Source organism: Sceloporus undulatus, chromosome 6, assembly GCF_019175285.1.
Source record: "Sceloporus undulatus isolate JIND9_A2432 ecotype Alabama chromosome 6, SceUnd_v1.1, whole genome shotgun sequence".
In the NCBI taxonomy this organism is placed as follows: Eukaryota; Metazoa; Chordata; class Lepidosauria; order Squamata; family Phrynosomatidae; genus Sceloporus; species Sceloporus undulatus.
This window is the reverse complement of record NC_056527.1, coordinates 22,190,876-22,215,697: the sequence shown is the minus strand read 5'-3', so window position 1 is coordinate 22,215,697 and position 24,822 is coordinate 22,190,876. Positions and strand designations below refer to the sequence as shown.

At 39.5% G+C, this 24,822-nt stretch overlaps 1 protein-coding gene across 1 annotated transcript; it reads left to right on the top strand.

Annotated features, from left to right (window-relative positions):
* The first annotated feature begins 7,596 nt into the window (after positions 1–7,596).
* On the top strand, positions 7,597–24,502 carry LOC121935675 (hybrid PKS-NRPS synthetase pynA-like). Its single transcript, XM_042477452.1, is given in 9 exon segments — positions 7,597–7,778; positions 10,136–10,207; positions 12,305–12,458; positions 13,364–13,524; positions 16,334–16,537; positions 17,602–17,783; positions 18,025–20,061; positions 20,063–23,455; positions 23,457–24,502. Coding segments are annotated over 8 exon segments (6,312 nt in total). The 5' UTR covers positions 7,597–7,778; positions 10,136–10,149; the 3' UTR covers positions 23,580–24,502.
* The last annotated feature ends 320 nt before the right edge of the window (positions 24,503–24,822 follow it).

Genomic DNA, 24,822 nt, shown 5'->3' with positions numbered 1-24,822 from the left:
CATTTATTGGTCAAAGCTGACCTAATGGAAAATAACAACAACATACTTTACAATCTTCATCCAAATCAAATTTATTCTAACTAAATTATTGCCTAGTGGGCCAGCATAGTATAGTGGTTTGAGCATTGGACTATGACTCTGGAGACCAGGATTTGATTCCTACTCAGAAGTGAAAATCAACTAGGTGACCTTGGGCAAGTCATATGCTTCCAGACTTGGGAAGGCAATGGTGAACCTCCTCTAAACAAATATTACCAAGAAAACCCCACAATAGGTTTGCCTTACGGTCACCATAAGTCAGAAATGACAATTTATTGCCAATAATGGGGCGCATTTACCTTCTTTTGAGTGTCTTTTTGCTAGATGTTACTGGGCACAAAATCCAGTAAAATCAGGAATTATATGTAAATTTACCATTTACCACATATGCATGCGCGCACACACACACAGTACCCACACAGACATGCATACATTTTCATCACATGGCTATAATGCTTGTAGGATTCCAGGAGAGTCAATGAAGACCAATAAATATTCTTGGACCAACCCCTGGAAGATGTCTTATTGATGAGGTTTGCAGGTTTGGACAATCTGATATATTCTGAGTGGTATCATCCCTCTTTTACCACCCCATTAAGATTCCCCTCATAAGAAAAGATATTAGAATGCCCAAGTGGAAGGTCCCATCTATTAGTACAAGGTCAACTCTTGCCAAGGATTCCCGTTTTCTCATAAATTCCCAATTAGGGCCCCAATGACGGAATAACAAAAACACTAATTGTAAACAGAACCATCCCTTCCATGGAGTGGGGTAAATCCTTTTTTCTTATGCATTAGAATGTGAAGGGCAGAAAAGTGCATCCTATCCACTTGGAAGCCCTCTCTCCTACCTCCTACATGTACACTGATTGTTGAATAGCAGCAGCAACAACAATGAGAAGAGAATGATCGATGGAGGTTAGCAGTACTTATTGTAACGTTTATATTGGAACTCAGATGTTTTTGCTGTACTGGGCTAAGGAGTGTTCTCTCATATATCTGAAGAATTTAACAATCTTGTGTCAACCTTGGAGGGATTTTCTTGGGCAATTCCAAAGAAGAAGAAAGAGAAACTGAACTCATTGCCTCCCCCACTGGAACTGTTGTGTATGTCTTGGCCCACAAATCTTTTACAATTTTGTTCAAATCTTTTTGGAAGTCAAAAACAGTTCTAGTTAAGATAATACAAGAAGAATGCCCCCCCAACACACACACACATACAGTAGTTGGGCAGCCTGTCACTCAATGATGGGGGTAGTCTTGGAGGTGGGCACTTGGCACAGCTTGAAAAGCTACCTTTTGGTGCCTAATGGTTGTTTAGTAATAAGACTGTAGCATGTGCATGTGTGTATAAATAATAAAGATCAGGGCCTAGCACTTCAGTGGTTAGTCTGTAATATTGAATGTAATTTAAGTTTCCTAAAACTTCAACCTTTAGTAAGGAAACAAAAAATAGTGAAATATCAAAAATGTCAAAGCCAAGTCTGTTAGGTTCTAACTTTAAATCAGCAGAATAGCAGCCTTTGTCTAACTATGCTTCCCTAAGAACTGAGATTGATTCAAAAACAACAAACACCTAGCTTGTACAGTAGTTTGAAACAAACGTTTACTAATGGCTTTAATCTATATATACATAAAAAGGTATATCCTAATCTAGCTAGTGAATAGTTCAGGTACAAAGAAATCTTTATCTCATCATCTTTTCAAAGAAAGTTGAGAGAGGAGGAAGATGGAAAACAAGCAGTTCAGTTGAAAATTTTTGACAGAGAATGTCTGTTGGTCCCTAAATTACATGGTTAGTGTGAATATATGAGAGAGAGAGAGAGAGAGAGAGAGAGAAGTTTGCATGCAGGAAATCCCTAACTACGGAGCAGGAAAAGAATGCAAAAATCTTCCAACACTGAATTGTTATCCAGATGCACTAAAGGACTGGATGCAGGTGACTAGACTGATCCTTAATCCAGACAAGATCAAAGAGCTGCTGGTCAGTAGGGAAACCAACCTGGGATTGGGATCACAGTTTGTTCTAGATGGGGTTGCACTCCCTCTAACAGATCAGGTTCATATCTTCAGGATGCTCCTGAATCCAGTGCTGCTCCTAGAAAGCCAGGTTGTTGTGGTGGCCTGGAGCACCTTTGCCTAACTTTGGCTGATGCACCAGCTGTGCCGTTTCCTGGCGATGGAAGATCTGTCCACAGTGATTCATGCTTTAGTTACCTACCAATTAGACTACATACTTTAGTTACCTTCTGACTAGACTACTGTAATGTGCTCTACATGTGTCTGCCCTTGAAAGTGTTCAGAAGCTGCTACTAATGCAAAATACAGCAGCCAGACTGGTGTCAGGTGTGCATTTCAATGACTGTGTAAACCTGGTCTTGCAAGAACTACACTGGCTTCCATTTTGCTTCTGAGTTCAACTCAAGAGGCTCCCCATTTAATTCTTTATGTTTCTGTTGAGCAAAATCCATACCAAAATGGTATGGATAGTGAGACACAGCCTCGTTTTTAGGCTGAATTACATGTTGTATAGGTTTTTGTGTTTTTTTTTTTCAGGCGATGAGGCCATGTTCTAGAAGAGTTTATTCCTAATGTTTTGCTAGCAGTTGTGGCTGCCATCTTCAGAGAACGCTGGCATAGAAGAGAGTGGGGTATATATACTGTTGGTTGAGAAGAGTAAGATGTGAAAGCCTCTGACCTTACATGTGGTATACTCTAGCAGAGAACGAGACCTTGATATCTTGCATATACAGTAGCTAGTATTTGCTGGTGGGGCCGATGAGGCATACAGAGGGGGGCTCTATTTCCCTAGATCAGGGGTCAGCAACCTACGGCCCGCGGGCCAGATCTGGTCCGGCGAGGCCTTGGGACCGGCCCCAGCCTGATCCTGCCGCCGATTGCCGTCCCCTCCACAATCGCGGCCGGTCTCCACCTTCTTCCCTGTCCTCTAAGGAGGCTCAGGGCTCATTAAAGGCTGGGGAAGTAGCGCGAGGGCCGGCCACCACCTTCTTCCCTGGCCTCTAAGAGGAGGAAGGAGGAGGAAGAAGAGGAAAAAGAGCAAAGTGGAGGAAGAGGAACGAGAAGAAGAGGGAGGAGGAGAAGGAAGAAAGGGAGGGAAAAGAAGGAGGAGGAAGAATAGGAAAGAGATGGAAGAAGGGGGAAGGAGGGGAGGAAAAAAGGAAGAGGAGGAGGAAAAAGGGGAAAGGAAGAAGGGGGAGGAAAGGAAGAGAAGGAAGAAAAGGAGGAAAAGGAAGGAGGAGGATGAGGGAAGAAGAATAGGAAAGAAGGAGGAAGGAGGGAAGGAAGAGGAAGCAAGAAGAGGAGGAAAAAGGGGAAAGGGAGACGGAAGAGGGAGGAGAAGAAGAGGAAAGGGGAGGAAGGATGAAAAAGAGAGATGAAGGAAGCAGAGAAGGAGAGGAAGAGGAAACAGGAAAACAGAGAGGAGGAGGAGGAAGTAGGAAGAGGGAGGAGGAAGAGAGAGAAGGAGGAAAAAGAAGGAAGACGAAGAAGAATAGGAAGAATAGGGAGGAGGTGGAAAAAGTAGGAGGAGGAGGAGGAAGAAGAAGGAAGAGGAATGAGAAAGAAGAAGTGGAAGGAGGGAAGAAAATGGGGAAGAGACAGGAGGAGAAAGGAAGAGGCCTGAGAAGATGAAGGAGGAAAGATCATGATGGAACAACAACAACAACAAGGAGGGATGACTGAGGAGGAGGATGGTGATGGATGGTGATGATGATGGTCATATTAATCCCTATTTAGGTCATCAGATGCACCTGGTCTTCCAGATACTCTGCAAAGGTAAAGCAGTTTGACTCCACTTTAGCCGCCATGCCTCCATCCAGCAAAGTCCTGGGATTTGTAGCTTGGCGAGGCCTTTCAGCCGGGTTTATTGGAGCGCTCTGGAGCCTTACCAGACTACAACTCCTGAAGCTTTATATGGTTTTGGGGGAACTGCGTTTTGAAAGGCGTTGCATGAGGAGAGTACGAGGCAGTGCTTATTTATTTAATTAATTTTTTAAAAAAATTATTTAATTATTTATTTTTTGGCTTAGGCCCCCCAGTTGTCTGAGGGACAGCAACCCGGCTCCCGGCTCAAAAAGGTTGCCTACCCCTGTCCTAGATCATCAAATGTGTGGCAACACAGCATCCACCTGATGCTATTCTCCTTCATCTGGGGGAGAATGAGCTAGTGAACCTATTCAACCCACAACTATGGAGCCCAGCTTTCTGTTTCAGTACAACCGATAGAAAGCAAAAGAACATAAGGGGAAACATGAAGGGGAATAGGGAAGTAAGCATAAGGAAGTAAGTGCATTAAAAATAACAGTAATACGTCATAAAGTGAATTTTCTTAAGCTCCTTGCAACTTGCTTATGTGATATCCCAGAAATAGGGCAATTTGCCTCAGATCATCATTTTCCAGATACTTTCCATTTTTGTTTAAAAGCATATTGCTAGAACTGATTATATCTCCAGATTAAGAACCAGATTTATCCAAGGATGGTGGTACCCCATCCATGTAGTCTTTTATTCTTAACAGATGTCAGAAACTGTATTTAAACCAGAGCGACTGGCTCTTCAGGATTATGCTCCAATGTATTAACTTCCATTTAGTTCATTACTGCCCCTGAACAAAGGTTTAGAAATTTGTCAGCCTGTTCTTTAGAAAAATAGAGACAGGTTTCTCCTGCAAATGGATCCCCGTGTTTGCAAAATCACTTAGATGACATTTGCTAGTATTTCATGTAGAAATTATACAGTATGAGAAGCGAAATGGATCCCTCTGGATCACCAATGGGCAACTAAAAAGATTATATCCCATGTCTGACACCTGATTGAAACTGATCCCGACAAATAGGGCTATCATATCACCTCTTAACCTTCTCTTCTCCAGGCTAAACATACCCAGCTCCCCAAGTTGCTCCTGATAGGGCATAGTTTCCAGATCTTTCACTATTTGGTCACCCTCCTCTGGACACACTCCAGCTTGTCCACATCTTTTTTAAACTGTGGTGCCCAAAACTGGACACAGTATTCCAGGTGAGGCCTGACCAAACCAGAATAGAGTGGCAGTTATTTCCCTCGATCTAGACACTTTACCTCTACTGATTAGGGTTGCCATAAGGCAGGACCTCCAAACTGGGACAAATGTAGGACAAATGTAGGGCAACATTTTCAAATGTAGGACACATTTTTATAAAAAATGGAGGACACAGGAAAAAATTGATACTTTTTAAAAAATGTTAATATAAATGCATGTTTCTTAGGCATGCTCAAAATGGAGGACATTTTGGCATTATTCCTAGACAGAAGGCTGAAATGTACTTCTCTTTCTGGCCAAACACCACCCCCCCCAATTCTACAAGTACATTTCCCACTCCCAAGCAGGCATAGCATTTGCAAGATCACAGGCAGACCCTTGTGACATTGCAAACTACATTTCCCACTCCCAAGCAGGCATAGCATTTGCAAGATCACAGGCAGACCCTTGTGCCACTGCAAACTACATTTCCCACTTCCAAGCAGGCATAGCATTTGCAAGATCACAGGCAGTCCTTTGTGCCATTGAAAACTACATTTTCCACTCCCAAGCCTTCTTAGCAATTCCCCCCTTCCTCCTTTTCCTTGCCCCCTCCAACCCCCCCAAACCCCTCACCCCCTCTTTTTCCCAGGTATGTCTCAACTTAGGAGGGATTTATGGGACAGATCCAAAGTCTTTTTTCTTTTCTAATGGGGGCAAAGCATTGAGAAGCCCTGGACCCCTGAGAAGAAGAGGAGGGGGGCTTAGAGAGAGGAAGAAAGAGAAAAAGAAGATGAGGAGGGGGGAGAAAGGAAGAAAAAGGAGAGGAGGGAGAGGAGGAGGGGAAGAGGAGGAGAACTTGGAGAAGAAAAAAAAACGGAACAATAATAAGAAGAGAAGGAGGGGAAAGAGAAAGGGGGAAGCAGCAGCTCGCCTGAATGTAAATTCCTCCCTGCATGGATGTTGCCCAAATAAGGAAGCAGAGGGCTGGCCAATAGAGGCAGGGCAGTGCAGCAGACCCCGCCCCTGCTGGTTTCAGTCGTCCTGTTGCTGCTCCAGGCATGCTTCACAGGCAGCACTCTATAGAAGGCAGGCAGCAGGCCTGGGAGCTCAGAGTTGGGCAGCCACCCAGGGTCGGGGTCAGGACGGGACCGGGCACGCCCCCCAGGGGGCGGGAAAGTCCCGCCCACCACCGTGAAATGGCAACCCTACTACTGATGCAACAGAATTGCATTGGCTTTTTTAGCTGTTGCATTACACTGTTGACTCGTGTTTAACTTTTGGCCGACCAGGGCTCCTTGATCCCTTTCACATGTACAGTTGCCAAGCCATGCAGTTTTGAAACTATACAGTTATGTTTTAACTGTCTGGGGGCATCTGCCTCTTTTGAGGTATTTTCCTCAAGTTTTCATTTTTCTTCAAATTGTGGCATCATTCCCACTTAATTTGGTTATCAGATAATTCAGTTTCTGATCTGGATCGATGAATCAGTTCAGCAGCAGGCTACTGCTCGCCCTCCTCGAGCCCTTACACCACCAGTACCAGGCCTACCAGGGCATGGTGGGCACCCCGGGATACCTAGGCAAAGCCTACGATGACTACACCAGCTACACCAACATCCCCCCTCACCACCACCACTAGTAAAGCAGCAGAAGTGCAGAGCGAGCCAGTCAGCCATGTGAGCAGGATCCGAACCCAGATTTGAATCCGCACTGGTTCCAACCTGTGCAGAACTGCTTTATCCAAAAAGATGCAGAAAAAATCAGGATCTTTTTGACGCTGGTTAAATGGGCCTAGAGCATGCCCCCCCTTTCAGAATCGCTTCAGCAATTTGAATTAAGTGGGAATCAGGATCGTTTGAATCGGTTCGAACTGATTCACAATCCGATTTAAAAGGTAGTGGGAATGAGGCCTCAGTCACTCCATTTTTGTACTTCTATCAACCTTTGTGTTTCTCTAAACATACTGTTTCCTTCTTTGTATGTGCTTATTTTGACCACATAAATAACTGCACTCCCCCTCTGAACTGTAAAAACAGATAATGACACTTAGGATAAAAAAAACCTCTCTAGAAGTACAACTGTCTACTCTAGAAATTATGCCCCAGATAATATCTTGTGTTAGGTGACAACTTTCAGAGTCCATTAAGAAAAATATATTAACAACTTTCAGAGTAACAACTTGCAGAGTCCAGATGTTGCACTCTTAACAGTTTTGCTGCAGAAACCCCTTTAACCTTGCCAAGAATCTCTGGGCACAATTTTTCTTTGACTGTTTGCAAGTAGTTGCTTATGTGAGGTGGAGTCAACTTTACTATCTGCCAATCATGATTTTGCTAATTAAAAATAGATGCACACTGCATAATTGTAGAAAATGTTGAGGTCTGCCTTTTTCTTATTAGAAGGAAATCCTGATATTTGCATCACATGGGAATTTCCCAGCCTTGTAATGGAAAGGCTTCCAGTAAAAAGCCTGCAAAACGTTTATAAGACTGACAACTTGACAGATGTGGTCAGTCATTGTGATGTGAATCCTCACAAGACCAAATGGCAGGAACAACAGAAATTTATGTTAGTATTTGATGAACTCCCATCATTAAGATCCTTGCTACTTAATGAACTTTACCATCAGCATAATGCAAGCAAGATTTTTTGTTACTTTTTACCTGCATACTTTGGAAAGCTGAAAGCATGGCAAACATATGAGTGAATGACCTGGTTCTGTAAGTACTGATAATTTCAATACTTAGCTTTTCTGCTTTACCAAGAACTTAATTCCATCCTTTTTTGCACTTTCAATTTTCTTAACTAGTGGTTTTCTAGTAGGAATGAAAATCTTGGATAAAATACTGTATGTTCTCAACTGTAAGAATTAAAGATTTCAAAACTTTTATCCCAATGGGTGAGATTATTGAAGTTATTTGTTCTCTCTCTGTTTCTCTCTCTCGTGCATTTTGGGACTTTTTTGGTGTGGACATATTGCATAATTTTGTAGTATAAGAGGGGGAGTACATTTTTAATACAAAATTGCTCTTGTGGGAAAATTTTTTTGTACAAAATGCATTCTGTACAATACAAAGATGAGAATATTTGCAGAAATTCTTTCCCAGTTGTAGAATAATAGAATCATAGAGTTGGAAAGGACCCCAAGGACCATCTAATCTCACTCCCTTGTAGTGCAGGAACTCACTGCGGAAGCACCCCTAAGAACTGGCCGTCTAACCTTTATTTCAAAACCTCAAATGAAGGAGAATCTATCATTTTCTGAAGCCATCTATCCTACTGATGAACTGCTCTTACCGTCAGGAAGTTCTTGCTTCTTTCCTGAGGGCTTAGATGTTATCGTTTTACCTCATCCCTTTAATATCATGTTTCCTCATTTTAAAAGTCACCTTAATTGCCAAAGCAATTGGCATGTCTAGTTCAGCCTCAAATGGCCATGGAATGCATTAGTTACTTCAAACTAGCCCTAGGAATATACTAGATCTGGATTTAATTAAACCAAAAAAGATTATTTTACTTACTCCATGAAGAGGAAGCATCTCTGAATAGCATGGCCAACCCTACCATTGTTGTGTGTGTTGTGTGCCTTCAAGTCATTTCCAACTTATGGTGACCCTAAGGTAAACCTATCATGGGGTTGTCTTGGCAGAATTTGTTCAGAGGGTTTTTAAAATTCTTTTAATGAGTGGTATATAATTAATACTAGAATCTGTTGCTCTTTTCTTGGATCTGACTTTATTTGCTGTTGTTGTGTGCCTTCAAGTCATTTCTGATTTATGGTGACCCTAATATGTGTTAAGGAAAAAGCAACATGGGACATACAGTAAGTGAAATAAAACTTGTATGTGAGAGTCAGAGTGACTCAGCAGAAGCCAATGGAGAACCACACAGGTGTGAATGGTAATACAATTAACAAGTACTGAGTGCCAAGGACAAGAAATGCATAGTGAATAATTGGACACACCTGACAATTGTTAAGTGGTCAAGGCTGAGATGATGAAATCATTAATTGTAGGATGAACAAAGAGAACCAATGGGAATGATGTACACGCCTACTGGGTGGAAACAGACCACAGTGGGTGGTACCATGCTTTGGCTATAATAATGACTATGGATCCCATTGTATTTTGTGGGTAGTAGTAGTGGATTGAGGAGTTGAGTATTGTTTGGAGCAGTGTATATAGTAGAATAAAGTAGATCTTTTATATAAGACTACTGAGTTGTCTGGTGTCTTGGGTGAAGCTACAAGAACCAGCAGGACCCTGGTGAAGAAGGGTGAAGACTTCTGTGGAAGCAAAAGTGAGAAGGCTTGGAGAGTTTGTCGGGGTCTTCAGCCTGTTCTTTGCAACTCTTGCAAAGATATAACAACTGGCCAAAACTGGTCAGCGTGGTGCACAACCAGGTGGTGAGTTCCAGGCCAGGTGAAGAGCCACAACTCCCATCATCCCTGACAAGATGAACCTATCACGGGGTTTCCTTAGCAAGATTTGTTCAGAGGAGGCTTGCTCTTTCCTTCCCCGGGGGTTGAGATCTTGTGACTTGCCCAAGGTTACCAGTGGGTTTCATGGCCAAGCTGGGAATCAAACTCTGGTCTCTAGAGTTATAGTCCAACACGCAAACCATTACGTCATGATGGCTTTCTACTTTACTCTTTTGTTGTTGTTGTTGTGTGCCTCCAAGTCATTTTTGACTCATGACAACCCTAAGGTGAACCAATCATGGGGGTTTCTTGGTAGCTTTCTTCAGAGGCAGTTTGCCATTGCCATCATCTGAGGCTGAGAGAATGACAGTGGGTTCCATGGCTGAGCTGGGAATCAAACCCTGGTCTCCAGAGTTGTAGTCCAGCATTCAAACCACTACACCATGCTGGCCCTCTAGTGAAAAAGCCACTGCAGATATAATTTTGGAGTATCATGAAAACACATTAGATTCTTAGTTACTGTTTTGTGTATTTTTTATTACCAGGCAAACAGTGAGGCATTTCCAATACCTCCTCTTCAGAGCTCTCTTGTCCCTTTAGGAAACTTTTACCTAACAATAACAATGTGGATTAATGAAAATGCTTTTTAAATTTCAGAATAACAGTGAAGAATGATGGAAACTCAAGATGAAATTGCCATTGTGGGAATTGGATGCAATTTTCCTGGAGGTATGTATTGCACATTGCTAAGTGAAATTATAGTATGCTTTTAATTTTCTTTACTGATATTTGTTTATGAAACTAGTGATGGGGAAACCAACTCAGGCTTTACAATTTTGAAAATTCTGTACTGCTTATGCATATTTCTAGCATGGTTGCACTAAATGTGATCTAAGTAACTGCCACAATCATTTTTGGATTTGGGCAAATTACGTAAATCTCTACATTTTAGCCATTGGGATATTGGAGATTGTACCTTGAATAATGTATGTTTTATGAGGAATTCTTCAGTATATATCGTGAACAAGTTTTCAGTTATTAATACTTTGTTCTATAAATGTATGTGGGGATTCATCACTGTATAGGTATGGTGTATATAACAAATGTACATTATGCAAAACCAGATGAAATTTACACAACTGATATCCTCATCTCTCCTGGCCCAACTGAGTAATAGCATCTATAAATTAGCAAGACAGAATGTTTGGCAAGCCAAAATGGCACAAATTATTATTTGCCTCCAAACCACACTGGGAAACCATTGTTTGAACTAGATTTGAACCGTTTGCTAGGGAAATGAAGGTTACTTGTAAGCATAGTCTGCTTTATACAAACATGGTTATGGCAAGCAAAGGTACAGTATTAACATACTCAAACAAAAAGAAAGATGGAGTGCTTAGTCCTCAGCCCTAAATTATTAAATCATGCCTTTGATGTGAGGTTTGAGGACACCGTAGTTTAAAAAATACTGTAAAGCACCCATCTTCGGATTAACTTTTTAGAAGGTTTTAAGAGGAATTAAGACATGCAGGTATAAATGACATAGACATGATAGACTCTACCACTGGATCAATATAATACTTTTTCCCATAGGTGGAGCTGTGTTCCAGCAAAGCAGTAAAGAAACTTGTGATATATGGTAGTTATTTGTTTGTGAGTTTTTGGGGCTATGTGGAAGATAGGTCAGATTGCAGGTGAAATGACAGGAATAAATTCTCACAGAACATGGCCACATAGCCCAAAAAACTCACAAAAAATTTTTTAGATGCCAGCCATGAAAGCCTTCGACTTCACAATCTTGTGATATCTTAAGACTAACAACCTGTATTTGACAATATCTTCATAGAGTGCAGTCCCCTTTTTGCTCTTTAAGGTGCTACAAGACTCTTCACTGGACTTAATTTTGGAGGGTGCCATTGACATGTCTCTATCTTATAAGGCTTTACATCATATATAAATTAAATGAGATAATGTATTATTTTTATTGCTTCAAGAATTTTACTGGAAAGTCTAATATAATTTTTTAAAGAATATGTTCAATTTTCAAGTAAAACTCTTGAAGTGATATGATATCACACAACATCCACAATATCCTGGTTGATTTTCTTGATTTTAATCTTGATTTTGTTCTTTAATCGTATTTTAAGGAGGTGGGATTGAAGATGTGGAATTGTATATTTTAATGTTGTAAGCCACCCCAGTTGCGTTGCACAGAGGGGCAGGATAACAATAAAATTTATTATTATTATTTTATTATTACATTATTTATTCCTTTGGGGCTGAGACAGTGTCACTTGCCCAAGATTGCCCATGGCTGAGCAGGGATTCGAACCCTGGTCTCCAGAGTCCTAGTCCAGGATTCAAACCACTACACTGTGCTGGCTCCTATGCAGTTATTAATATGGATAATATCATCATTAATAATTAATGATATCATTAAGATGATAATAAAATCATACAGTTATTTGGGTACAGTGTTCATTTTGATTTTTTAAAGTGTTGAATATTTGGCTGAACATGACATGCTTACAGAAACAACCACTAGTCACTGAAGTAAGAACATTTAATACAGGAGGATAAGCCATATCACAGGGTAGTAAATGGTAGAAGAGAGAAAAAGGGTTTTCATTAGGTATTTACTGTCATTAATTTGAAGACCAAGAAAGATATCATTCCATTACTCATTGATAATCTGATATTTACTTGTCATACTTTTATTGCCTTCATTTCTTCTTTCAGTCAGATTAAGTGTCTTTAGAGCGCTATATTTCTATTAGTCAAATATAATTTTGGAAATAATTCTAGTAAAATATTATTTTGCAACAGGGGAAGGAATAGATAATTTCTGGCAAGTTCTCATAGAAGGCAAAAACTATGTCCAAGAAATACCTCTAGAAAGATTTGATACAAGAGACTGGTATGATCCAGACAACAGCAAACCTGGAAAAACAAGCACAAGACACGCAGCTCTTATTGAAGAGTAAGTTTTAAATATTAATAATACTTCCAGTGTGGACCATACATACTTTCCAATCATATACCAATTTATTACCTTTGAATCTGAATGTGAAGGCAGCAAGAAATGTGAAGATAGCAAGAAAATAATATAGACTATGCTTGGTAGAATCCCAAATTGCATTCCTGAACCAAATACCTAAAGATGTTTTATAATCTGCATTGAAAATTTTCTTTCCAACATCAAGTTCTACGTGTTTTTACAAATCATTTTGTGGCAGGAAATGCTAGGACTATATTAACACCTTGTCTCAAATATTTTATTCAATCTTTCTGAAACAAAACATTTTATTTCCCTCCCTGTTTTAAGGGACCCTTCCAAGTCATTGCAGGGGGAAAAAATGGGGAAAAGTCTCCACGCAGTCTCCAAATTTTCTAGCCTTTCTCCTCTCAGGTCTTCATGCTTCTACTGGAGACTAAATCTAGACCCAATTTCTGCTTATGTATATTTATTTGTTTAAATGGAATATATGAACAATTTGTCTCAAATATTTATTAATCTAAAATGAAATATTTCATAACCCAAATTTTCTTTGAGATAAAAACAATAAAAGTGTCTGCTAGTTCCCTCATTTTTGTTCCGGATCTCCTCATACATTTTTTAACTTCCACTCACAATATTTTGAATTCAGATCTCTGTGTTTGCATGTGTGTACATGTTGTTAGCTATATATATATATATTTGTCTCCACTGTTTTAATTCTACTACCAACAGAAGCTCTATTTTTTTCCTGCCTCTTTCCCTAGATTATTTTAAATAACTACTGGAAATATATATATTTTCAAAATACAAATATTTGGCTGCCTTGTAAATGCATGTGTTGGTAGTAGCATATATTCATTTATGTTGCTTCAACTTCTGTTTCATAGGTTTAATGCATTTGACAACAGGCTTTTTGGAATTAATGATGTGGAAGCTGGGTGCATGGACCCACAGCAGAAGCTACTTCTGGAATGCACCTATAGAGCACTAGAAGATGCAGGAGTCACTAGAGAAGACATTAATGGTTCCAAAACTGGAGTTTTCATTGGTAAGATTCTTAAAACACTTATGCTGCTATTTAAAACACTTATGTAACTGAAGTGTTTTAAAGTAAAACGCCCAGAAGTGACTAACATGACTTTTAAAAATGAAATCAATAAAGGTAGAATTCTCTGCCAGTCATGATGTCTTGAAGCCATCACCATCGTGTTAAAAAACAAACATACAATTATAGCACTTTGATTCTGCTTTAACTTCCATGGTTCCATCCTAAGAAATCCTATTATTGGTACTTTCACAAGATATTTAGAACTCTCTGCCAATCTGCCTTACCAAAATTACAAACCCCGTAATACTTTAGGATGCAACTATGGTCCAAAACACACTGGAGAAATAATCCAGTGTGAGAGTGCTTTAACTACTTCAGCTCAGTGCTAGGGAATTCTGGGAATTGTAGTGGCACCAGGACTCTCTGATAGAGAAGGCTAAATGTCTCACAACACTAAAGTTCCCAGAATTTCCTAGCATTGTGTCAGGGCAGAAAAAGTGGTCTCAAACTGGATTAGTTCTGCAGTGTCTTTTGAACTTATGACAGTTAAAGTAGAATCCATGTGTGTATAGTGTGAAAGGGCTGAAATCTTCTTAATTTTATTTCCTGATCAGGACCTACTATGTATTGAAACAACATTGAAATGTGCTATGTCTGGACATGATGAAGTGATATAGGTCATATATCAGAGTACAAGCATACAGTGGTACCTCGGGTTACGAAATTAATTCGTTCCGCCGCCGCTTTCGTAACCGAAAAGCCTTCGCAAGCCGAAAACCCATAGGCGCTAATGGGGAAAAGCCGCGATTTCGTGCGAAAAAGCGCCGAAAAGCACCAAAATTTTTTTCGTAACCCGAAAAAACGTTCGTAAGCCGGAACAGTTTTTTTGAATGGATTTTTTTCGTAACCCGGAAATTTCGTAACCTGCGCATTTCGTATCCCGAGGTACCACTGTACCTCTGTTAACAAAGCCTCTGACAATGAAGTTCCTTTTTACAAGGCCTTTTTTTCCTTGTTCAGATCCCTTTTTCTTCCTCATCAGTTTTTTTTTAACAGTACTGGCATAGGGAGGGTACTGAAAGAGGTCTGGAGAAAAACATAGTCTTGGTGTTGGATTGCACTGGCAGATCTGCTGCAGTACATAATTAATAAACTGCGACCTGGGAAAAATGCGATTCTACTCTAGTCAATCCTACTGTAGCTAATATGGCTGCAACAGGCATAGTAAATAGCAGTTGCCACTAGAACCCCTTACTGAATATTCATAGACACCAAAACAGAGAGATCAAAAAAGTGAGAGCAGGTAAGACTGCTTCATCAGCCATCACCATCATATTAACAAACAAATGAACAGCAACATAGATATGTACATTTGGTCACCAAAACGGAAATCATAAGAAAAGTGGAGGCTAGTGAAAGAAAAAGTCATAATTGGATGCATTTTTTGAAGATGCCTTCAAGTACTCTCTAGAAGGTTCAAAAGCTTTTTGTTTTCTTTGGCCTATTACTCTTAAGCTTCCTTGGACTGGTTGCTTCATTTCACATGTGCATATTGTTAGTTTTGATTAAAAAGTTTGTTCAAACATGTTGAACTATCCCCCTTTTCTATGGTGTATGTAATTAATGTTTTAGATGCATCCTTTAAAAAAATAATAATTGTAAGCTGCCTTGAATCCCAGTTTGGAAGAATGCTGGGATATAAATCTAATAAATAAATAAATCCATATTGTTTTCATGTTATTTCTGTTTCTGGTGCCAAATTTTCTGGTAAAGAAGTCATGCCAGGAAACGCAGCTACCTCTTTAAATGATGTGTTGCTGTGTGCCTTCAAGTCATTTCTGATTTATGGCAATTCTAAAGCAAGCTTACCATGGGGTTTTCTAGGCAAGATTTGTTCAGACGAGGTTTGCCATTGCCTTATCCTGAGGCTGAGAGCATGTGACTTGCCCAAGGGCACCCAGTGGATTTTGTGGCTGAGTGGGGAATCGAACCCTAAAATAAAGAAATAAATAAACCCTGGTCTCCAGAGTTGTAGTTCAAAACTCAAACCACTATACTACACTACCAAACTTGTATTTAAAAAAATAGCTTCAATACATCAAAATCCACTGAAAAATGTAATGATAAGACGTAACACATGGTCATGTCACTCAATTCATTGTTAACTACAAACAAGATTATCTATCACCTAATTTAAAATAGGGGGAAAGTGAATTTAATAGAGATACAATTTCCCTTTAAATTCTTGAAGTTTTGATGCTAACATTTCACCAAGTAGAACTATAATCAAGACAAATGCCTGAGATGACATTTTTCAAAGGCATGGGAACTGATAGGTATTTTGAAAGGAATATGTTAAGGGTGGATTTTTAAAACCATTGAGTTATACAACTAACAACCAGCTTGTGTACATTATTTGCTAAATTTAGGGCCTGAAAAGACAGGCCAAAATAAAACTGCTTTGGGTCTTTTTGGAGGTATGCTTTTTAAATGATAACATGTATTTTAAGAGGTCAGAAGCCATGCCAAAGCCACGCTCCAGCCCTAAGGACTGGAGCGCAGCTTTGGCACAACTTCTGGCCTCTTAAGATGCAGGTGTCATTTAAAGAGCATACCTCCAAAGAGACCTGAAGCAGCTTTATTTTGGCCTGTCTATTTGGGCCCTTAGTTACAGAATAGAGATGAAGTTCAGTTAACACGAGTCAGTTGATCTGTATGTTAGTTATGCTTATCTGCATGTTAATTATGCAAATTGAAACATGCTGTATTTCTTAATCACTTCCTCATATGTCATCTATTCTTTGCACAGGAATGATGAATCGAGACTATTTGCTAAGAAGCATCAGAAGCACCTCTGAAATTAGTCATTATGATGCCACTGGGGCAGCAATGAGCATAGCTGCAAACCGGATTTCATATACATTTAATCTGACTGGCCCATCAATTGCCATTGACACAGCCTGTTCCTCATTTCATTATGCTTTACACTTCGCTTTGCAAGCAATTAAACAAGGTAGACTAATGAAATTGCCTAAGACTTGTTCTTTGAATTTGATTATACCCTGTCTTTTTGCTGATGAACTCAAGGTGGTTTATATGACCTTTACCTCCATTAGGCTGTTTCATGATACAAGGTTGTAGCACCAAGACCACTATAACTCTCATGGCTCCAGTTGTAGTTTTGTGAGATATTCAGCCATTGCTTCAGTGCCTCCCCAAGCTTCCATCCAAAGCTTCCATAGGATGCAGTCAAGGCATTTAAAGTGGTATCAAAGTGTTGTAACTGCATACTATGAAAAGACAATGAAACTGCCACAGATACAGAGTGCATGAAAGTGGCAAAGCATGCATGGTGTATAAACTCCAAAATAAAACTGTGCATGAGGCTCTTACATCAGAGCTATCAGCTAATACAACGTGTGGTGCCAAAAGTGGCTCCTGGATCCTGCTTTACTAGACATATTATGTACGTACTGTTTGCCTCTCAGCTCAACTCTAGACACAATTTAAAGCTCCAGTTCTTGCCTATAAAGCCCTAAACGGTACGGGGTCACACTATCCAAAGAAGCATTTCCTCCCATATGGTCCTGATATGTTTCATATCTGAGACCCATCTCTGTATCCTGTCTCTCTCAGAGGTATATCTGGTTAGAATGCCAGATATACAGTAATTTTCTATTGTGATGCTCAGATTGTGGAGGTTCCCTTTCTTTTCACCTTTAGGCAACACAAGAAGGCATTTTGCTCCTAACTAGCTTTGGGTTTTTTCTCTCTCATAAAAAAATGGCAAGTCAGACAGAGCAGTATCTTTTAATTTGAAGATATTTCATGATAACTATAGATTCCAGTAAACAAGTGGTGTATGAGCTGATAGAAACTCAAGAAGTGGCTCCAGAAACGTGAGTCTGCAGGACATAGATAATCAACCATGATTTCAGAGGAAGAAGATTCTTGATTGTGTTTAATAAGTGAAATACATTTTTTAAAATAATAGAAAGCCTGATTTATTTATTTTTTTACAGAAAGCCAAATACTGAGCCTAACAGTGACCCCAGCAAATGTTCTTTTCCCCCACAGGAGATTGTGAAGCTGCTCTTTGTGGGGCAGTTAACTGTATCATAGAACCCCGAGTTTTCATACCTCTTAGTAAAGCGAAATTAATCTCACCAGAAGGAGTCAGCAAACCCTTTTCTACAAAAGGTGATGGCTACGGAAGAGGAGAGGGCTGTGGAGTTCTTTTACTGAAACCCTTAAAGAAGGTAAGGAAGCAGAATTGAATTTGTTTGACTTATACTGCTCTTGACTCTTATTTCATGAGCTCTGTGAAAGACACAAGATGAGTATGCCCTATTTAATGTACATTCCACTCATAAATTTTCAAATTGATTCTTCATGAAAATGTGATATAATTGTTCATACAATATAAATTATTGCTGAAAACAGTCTCCTTTTTTTGGTAGTCTTAATAAATATGTCCTCTTTTTCCTTCTCCCCAAACAGGCACAGCAAGATTTCAGCAAAATTTGGGGTGTTATCAGCATGAGTACCATCAATCATAATGGAAGATCTGTCACTCCAATCACCAGACCATCTCAGCAGCAGCAAGAGAATTTGCTACTCAGCATTTATCCTGCTCATGTTAATCCATCCATGATACAATACATTGAAGCACATGGGACAGGAACCCCTGCAGGAGATCCTGTTGAAGCAGAAAGTATAGGCAATGTCATTGGTAAAATGAGGGCTGCTAACTTGCCTCTTCTCAAGATTGGCTCTGTTAAAGGGAACATTGGACACACAGAGTCTGCCGCTGGGGCAGCAGGCTTAATCAAAGTACTTCTGATGATGCACCATGGAAAGATTGTTCCATCACTGCACTTTTCAGAAAGCAACAGCAGCATAAATACAAAGAAATTAAATCTCTCCGTTCCAACTACAGTGGAGAAATGGGATGAGCCCAGTGAATCTGGAAGAATAGCTGGAGTTAACTCTTTTGGAGTCGGAGGAACCAATGCCCATGTGGTTGTCAGACAATTTAAACAAACCCAAGTTCTTCCTTCAGTCAAACGTCCTGTAGAATTAATTCCTATCTCTGCAGCCTCAGGCAATTCTCTCAAACTGACAATGGAAGACACAGCTAGATATTTGAAAACAAGTGACAGCGTGGCACTATCAAATCTGGCCTACACTTCTGCGTGCAGAAGAAGTCATGTTAACTACAAGTACAGAAAAGCATTTGTGGTGTCCTCTCTCCAGCAGTTAGAACAAGAACTTTGTTCTGGGGCTGAAATAGAAACTGTTCCTGCAAAGAAGCCTCTTCAGTTGATTTTTGTGTTCTCTGGAAACGGCCTGAATTTGAAAGGAGTATCTGAAACTTTGTTGAAATCAGAACCGGTGTTCAGTGACAAATATAATGAAATACAAGCAATGTTTCAGAAATATTCCACTTTCGATATTTTCAGATTAACTGAAAGTGACCAGGAGGATTTGTCAAAGCCAGACATTGCCCAGCCTTTAATCTTTACATTGCAGGTGGCCTTGTTTACGCTTCTGCAATATTGGGGAATAAGGCCAATTGCAGCTGTCGGACATTCAGTTGGAGAAGTGGCTGCTGCCCATTGTGCTGGATTGATTTCCCTGGAAGATGCTGTCAAAGTCATCCATCACCGGAGCAGGCTACAGGCTAAAGTCACTGGCGGCAGAATGCTGGTTGTTGGGAATGTCCCTGTTCAAGAAGTGTCAACAGCTCTTGGAGCATACTCAGGGAAAGTCTGTGTGGCAGCATTTAACAGTCCTCAGTCTTGTACATTGTCTGGGGATGCAGATGCCATTGATGGTCTTCAGAAGCATCTAGCTGAGCACTTTAATAGAAGAAACATATTTCTTCAAGCTCTAAATGTTCCAGTTGCCTATCACAGCCACATGATGGATACAATACTAACAGAATTGGCAGCAAGTTTGCCAGAATTAAAAAAAGGGAAGGCAGAAATTGACTTGATTTCAACAACAACAGGGAAGACTGTTTCAGATGATGACTTTGTCACTGGCAAATACTGGGCCAAACAGGCTCGAGAACCAGTTTGTTTTACAGAGGCCATAATGGCTTTAGCAAAAGACAAGGACAATATTGCATTTGTAGAAATAGGACCACAAAGAGCATTGCAGAGGTACATTCAAGAAATCTTAGGAATTCAGACCAAAGTGTTTCCTTCTTTGCAAATTTTCAAAGAGCATGAGACACTTCTCAATCTTGTAAAAGGCCTTTTTGAATTGGGGTTGAATCCAAATTGGGAACATATCTTTGAGGGCTATCAGGGAATACCAGCACCGTACCCCAGGTATCAATTTGATCATAAGAAACTCCTCTCATTTAATAACATGGTCAGACAGACAACTGCAACAGCTGCAAACTTAAACCATCTGTTAATCCACAATGTTAGCAATGATAACACTGAATTCAGGTGCTCTGTTTCTCAGGCACTAACACCTTATCTGTATGAGCACAAGCACAATGGCATTGCTCTAGTTCCTGGTGCTTTTTTTTGTGGAACTTGCTCTGGCTGCTGTGCTGACTGTCTCAAGACCAAAAGTGCCTGCAAATTTATATCAGCTAAGCATTAAGTTCACCTCACCTTGTGTTTTAAATGAAGGTTTTCTTGATTTAAAAGTAAAGCTGGACTCACAAAAAGAAGGAAGAGATTTCAAAATACTGTCCTCCTCATCAGATGCAGTTTTTGCATTAGGACGAATCAAACAGAATCCAGAAGTCTGTCTTGAAGAAAAGAGCATTTCATACAAAGATATTTTTCAGCGATGTAAAACATTTGTCAGCAAGGATGAAATATATGAAACACTCTATCATTCTGGATTTCACTATGGTTCAGTATTAAAGCAACTAAGTGATGTGTTTTATTCTGAAGAACTGAAGGAAGCCATCACCATTATTAAAGTGAACAAACAAACCAGGGAAGAAATGCATGAGTATTTTATCCATCCAGTGCTCTTAGACTGTTTTCTGCATATGACAGGACTTCTGACTCTAAAGACTTGCAAAAATGTCATAGGGTTTCCATCAAACATAAACAGTTTTGTCATTGTTCGACCTTTAGAGGAAGAAATGATGATATATTTGAAGGTAAACAAATCTGCTGAGAACTACTTCGAATTTTGCGGATGCTTCACAGATAAACATGGCTTTGTTTTGGCTGAGATGAAACGTGTTGGGATAACTGTCATTAAGGAAACTTTCAGGAATGAAAATAACTTGCTCTTTGAAAATAAATGGAAAGAGACTGAACACTCCCCAGTGATCCAAACCTCAGGAGAAGCACTTAGATTTACAGTGTTTGCTGACAAGATTGGAGTCCATCAACAGCTCAAAAAATACTTGCATAAAAATTCTAACTTTCTGATGTATGAAGAGTGGGACAAATTATTGGAATGCCAGAGCTCAGAATCACCTTCTTGGGATAGAGTTAAACTAGAAGTACAAGAGTACAGTGATGTTTTGTTCATGTGGGGAATTCAAAGACTGAATGAAAGAAACCCAGATACCATTGTTGCGAGTTTATCGAAGTGCTGTGAAGCTTTCCGTCAGCTTATTATTGCATTGAAAGAGAAGAACAACAGTCAGTCTTCCGTCAAGATAATCACTTACAGGACTGTAGACAACAATGTAGACCACATTAACCCTGGCTTTGCTTTGTATGGCATGGCCCGATGTTGCATGCTTGAAACTACTGGCATTACTTTTCAGATGATTGATATCAGCTCAACAAGTACAGTGGACATCTTAGCTTTAGTAGATGTCTTAGGAGGATACAAAGCAGAACTCTATCCTGAAGTCTGGATTAATCAGGGGAACATTTACACTTCTGAAATCAGGCGCACTCAGGTTAAAGATACAATTTACAATAATCCTTCCCAGTCTATTCATCATAACTCTGAGCTGGAGCCATTCAGTCTTTATACATGTGAGCCTAATGAGGCAAGAGATATATTTGCTGAGCTGGCTGATGATACTAATTTTCCTCTTGATAATCACAGTGTGGAACTGAAAATTGAAAAAATAAATATCCACACTGAAGACTATTATCCTGTTAGTGCTTGCAGCAGTAACTTTGGAAAAACATTATACTGGAATTCACAAACAGTTGACAAGTATAAACTCTTGGCTTTGGACTACAGTGGGACAGTGGTTGCAACAGGCACTGAAGTAAAAAAGCTCAAAGTGGGAGACCATGTTGTTTCATGCTATCCAGTGGCTGCATCTTCAAAAGTCATTATTCCAGAAACAGTATGTTTTAATACCCGAAAATTCCAATGTTTTGAAATGGTACCCTGTATGTCTTTTTTCAGAATAGCATGGGAAATTGTGCATCTGATGCTACCAAAAAGCAAACAGAATGGGTCTTTAGGTATTATTTCTACTGAACCAGAGTCAGTGTTGTGCAAAGTACTTACACACTCAGCTCAGGAAGCAGGCTGGAAAATAGTGTGCACCATACTTGACAGTAGCCTGGAGGAACATGTAGCTCACTGTAATGCACTTGTTTTTCTGCCTCCTCTAGAAAGATTACCCAAAGATATTTTACTTCATCTCTCACATCTCCAGGATGTTGTCGTCATACAGGACAACTGCCATTCTGAATGCTTAAGATCTTTGATTGGAAGTGATCATGAAAGCTTTAAAATTAATGTTCTCAGTCTTGCCACCATTTTCCAGAAGGCATCTTTGAAACATTCCCAGAAGGCTTTCTCTAACTGGCTGAAATCAATACAACTGAAGCAATTTAAGAATATGCCTTGCTCCATTTTTCAGCATGCGGAGAACAGTGAGAGGACAGACACTGCAACATCATCCACATTTGCCTGCAAGTCTGTCTCACTTGCTGTGCTGAAAGGCGATGCACACAAGACCTGTATTTCTGACATACCAATGTATGAGTCAAAGAGGAAAATGTTTAAGCAAAATGCTGTTTACATTGTCACAGGGGGGCTCACTGGGCTCGGCTTCGAAACTGTGAGGTTTATTGCTCAAAACGGAGGAGGTTGCATTGTGATTCTTTCCAGAAGAAAGCCCAGTCTTGAGAAGCAAAAAGAAATAAGTAATCTACAGAACCAGAATGAATGGAGCAGAATAGTCAGTTTGCAGTGCAACGTCATCTTTAAGCCTGAGGTTGAGAGAGCTATGAGTTCAATCAGGAAAATTTTTCCAAACTGTCCAATTAAAGGTATATTTCACAGCGCTATGGTTTTGCATGATGGAGTCATGGAAGCTTTGAATGTCAGTGCATTTGAGAAAGTTTTAAGTCCAAAGGTTGCTGGAGCCATCAATCTTCATTGTGCTTCTCAAGGGCAAGAGCTTGACTATTTTGTGTGCTATTCATCAGTTGCTTCCTTTCTGGGAAATTCAGTGCAAGCAAACTATGCTGCTGCCAATTCCTTCTTGGATCTTTTCTGCCATTACAGAAGAAACTGTGGGTTGTCAGCACAATCCATCAACTGGGGTGCCTTGAATCTTGGAGTATTACAAAATCAAAGTCACATTCAAAATCTTTTGGAATCAAAGGGTATTTTAACCTTACAACCCAATGAAATTTATGAGTCTCTTAAAAAAATCTTAATTCTGAATAATCCTCAACAAGCTGTTGTAAAGCTGAACTTCCCAACTTTTACCAGTTATTATTTTTTACGATATCCAGCATTCAAAAAACGTATGTATGCAATCATGCTAGAATTAACTGGCAATAATGTTGAGTTGTTAGAACAAAATGTAGCCCATGATTTGGCTCCAAAGAAAGCTGAAGACTATGTCTTGTCATTGGTGAACCAACTCACTGGTACAGACTCAAGTGACATTGCAATGAATACATCTCTTTTTTCTGTTGGAATAGATTCTATGCTAGCTATGACTCTACAGCATAACATTTTTTCAGGAACTAAAGGTTGATGTACCTCTTGTGAAATTACTCGATCCAGAGACTACAGTACAAAGTTTAACATCTTTTGTAGAAGAGGCATTGAAGGGAGACAGGATAGCCAAAAGAGAATAATGAGGGAAAGAGAACTGTGAAGGAGGAAACACAAATATGCTCATAATAATTCTTTCATTTTTTGATACTACTACTAATAGAGATGCTCAACAGCAGTCACACTTTGACTATACTAAATAACAGGAACTGCTAAGATTATGTCAACTGTGATTTCATCACTTTTTTCAATAACAATTTAAATTTGATAACAATTTGCTCTTTTACATAAGTTTACTGAAGCCACTAACTTTTGAGTACTGCCTTAATGCTCATTTTCATTTGTGGCAACATATAAAAAAGAGGGTGTCAGAGGGTATGCTTACTCCTGGTCCTTTTAAAGGGGTTGCAGGATTCAAACTCAAGTATGAAGTGTCTGATGAGTGTGGAGTTGGTATTTGAATTTGTACCTTGAACATGTATATCACATTTCATTCCAATATCTCAATGTTCAGCAGAGTAGTTGCAGGGAAGTAAAATCAAAGTCCTTACCTTGATGAACCAAAAAAATGCTTTTTTACATAATAGGAACTTTATAGTAAATATATAACCATTAAATAGGCAACTTTATAAAATAAACTATTTCATGGTGTAATTGAAGGCCTTTACACAGTAGACTGAAGAATGTATAGCCTGAAAATCTTTGCATATATATTTCAGAAATCTATGTTAACTGATGTATAGTCAAGAATTATGTTGCTTTTAATCTTTTAATAAATTTAAACTGCTTCTTTTATAAGTTGGTACTGAATAATATTTTCAATGAAATTTCAAAATAAGTTATTTCAGGTTTTAATTGTAAAGTTGTAAGACTCAGTTCTCAGAACAGTTTAAAAGTTATCTGCAAGTACAGTGGTACCCCGGGATACGAATTGATCGCGTTACGAAATTTCCGGGGTACGAAAAAGTTAGCTTTGAAAAAACTGTTCCGGGTAACGAAAGATTTTTCGGGTTACAAAATTTTTTTTCGGTGTGTTTCGGCGCTTTTTGGCACGAAATTTAAAAGCCGCGGCTTTCCAGCGCTAGCGGAAAGCCTTTTTTCGGGTTGCGAAATCTTTCGGGTTACGAACGGCGCCGCGGAACGAATTAAATTCGTAACCCGGGGTACCACTGTATACTGCAAACTGATATAAAATGTTAATAAAATATGTTTGCCTTTACAGCTCATATGATAGTTACTGTAATGTTAACATTCTTACAAGATCACAAGAGTTAGAAGTAACAGGTCATGCCGAGTCTTCCTAGGGTTAATCCCTGTCCTATTCTG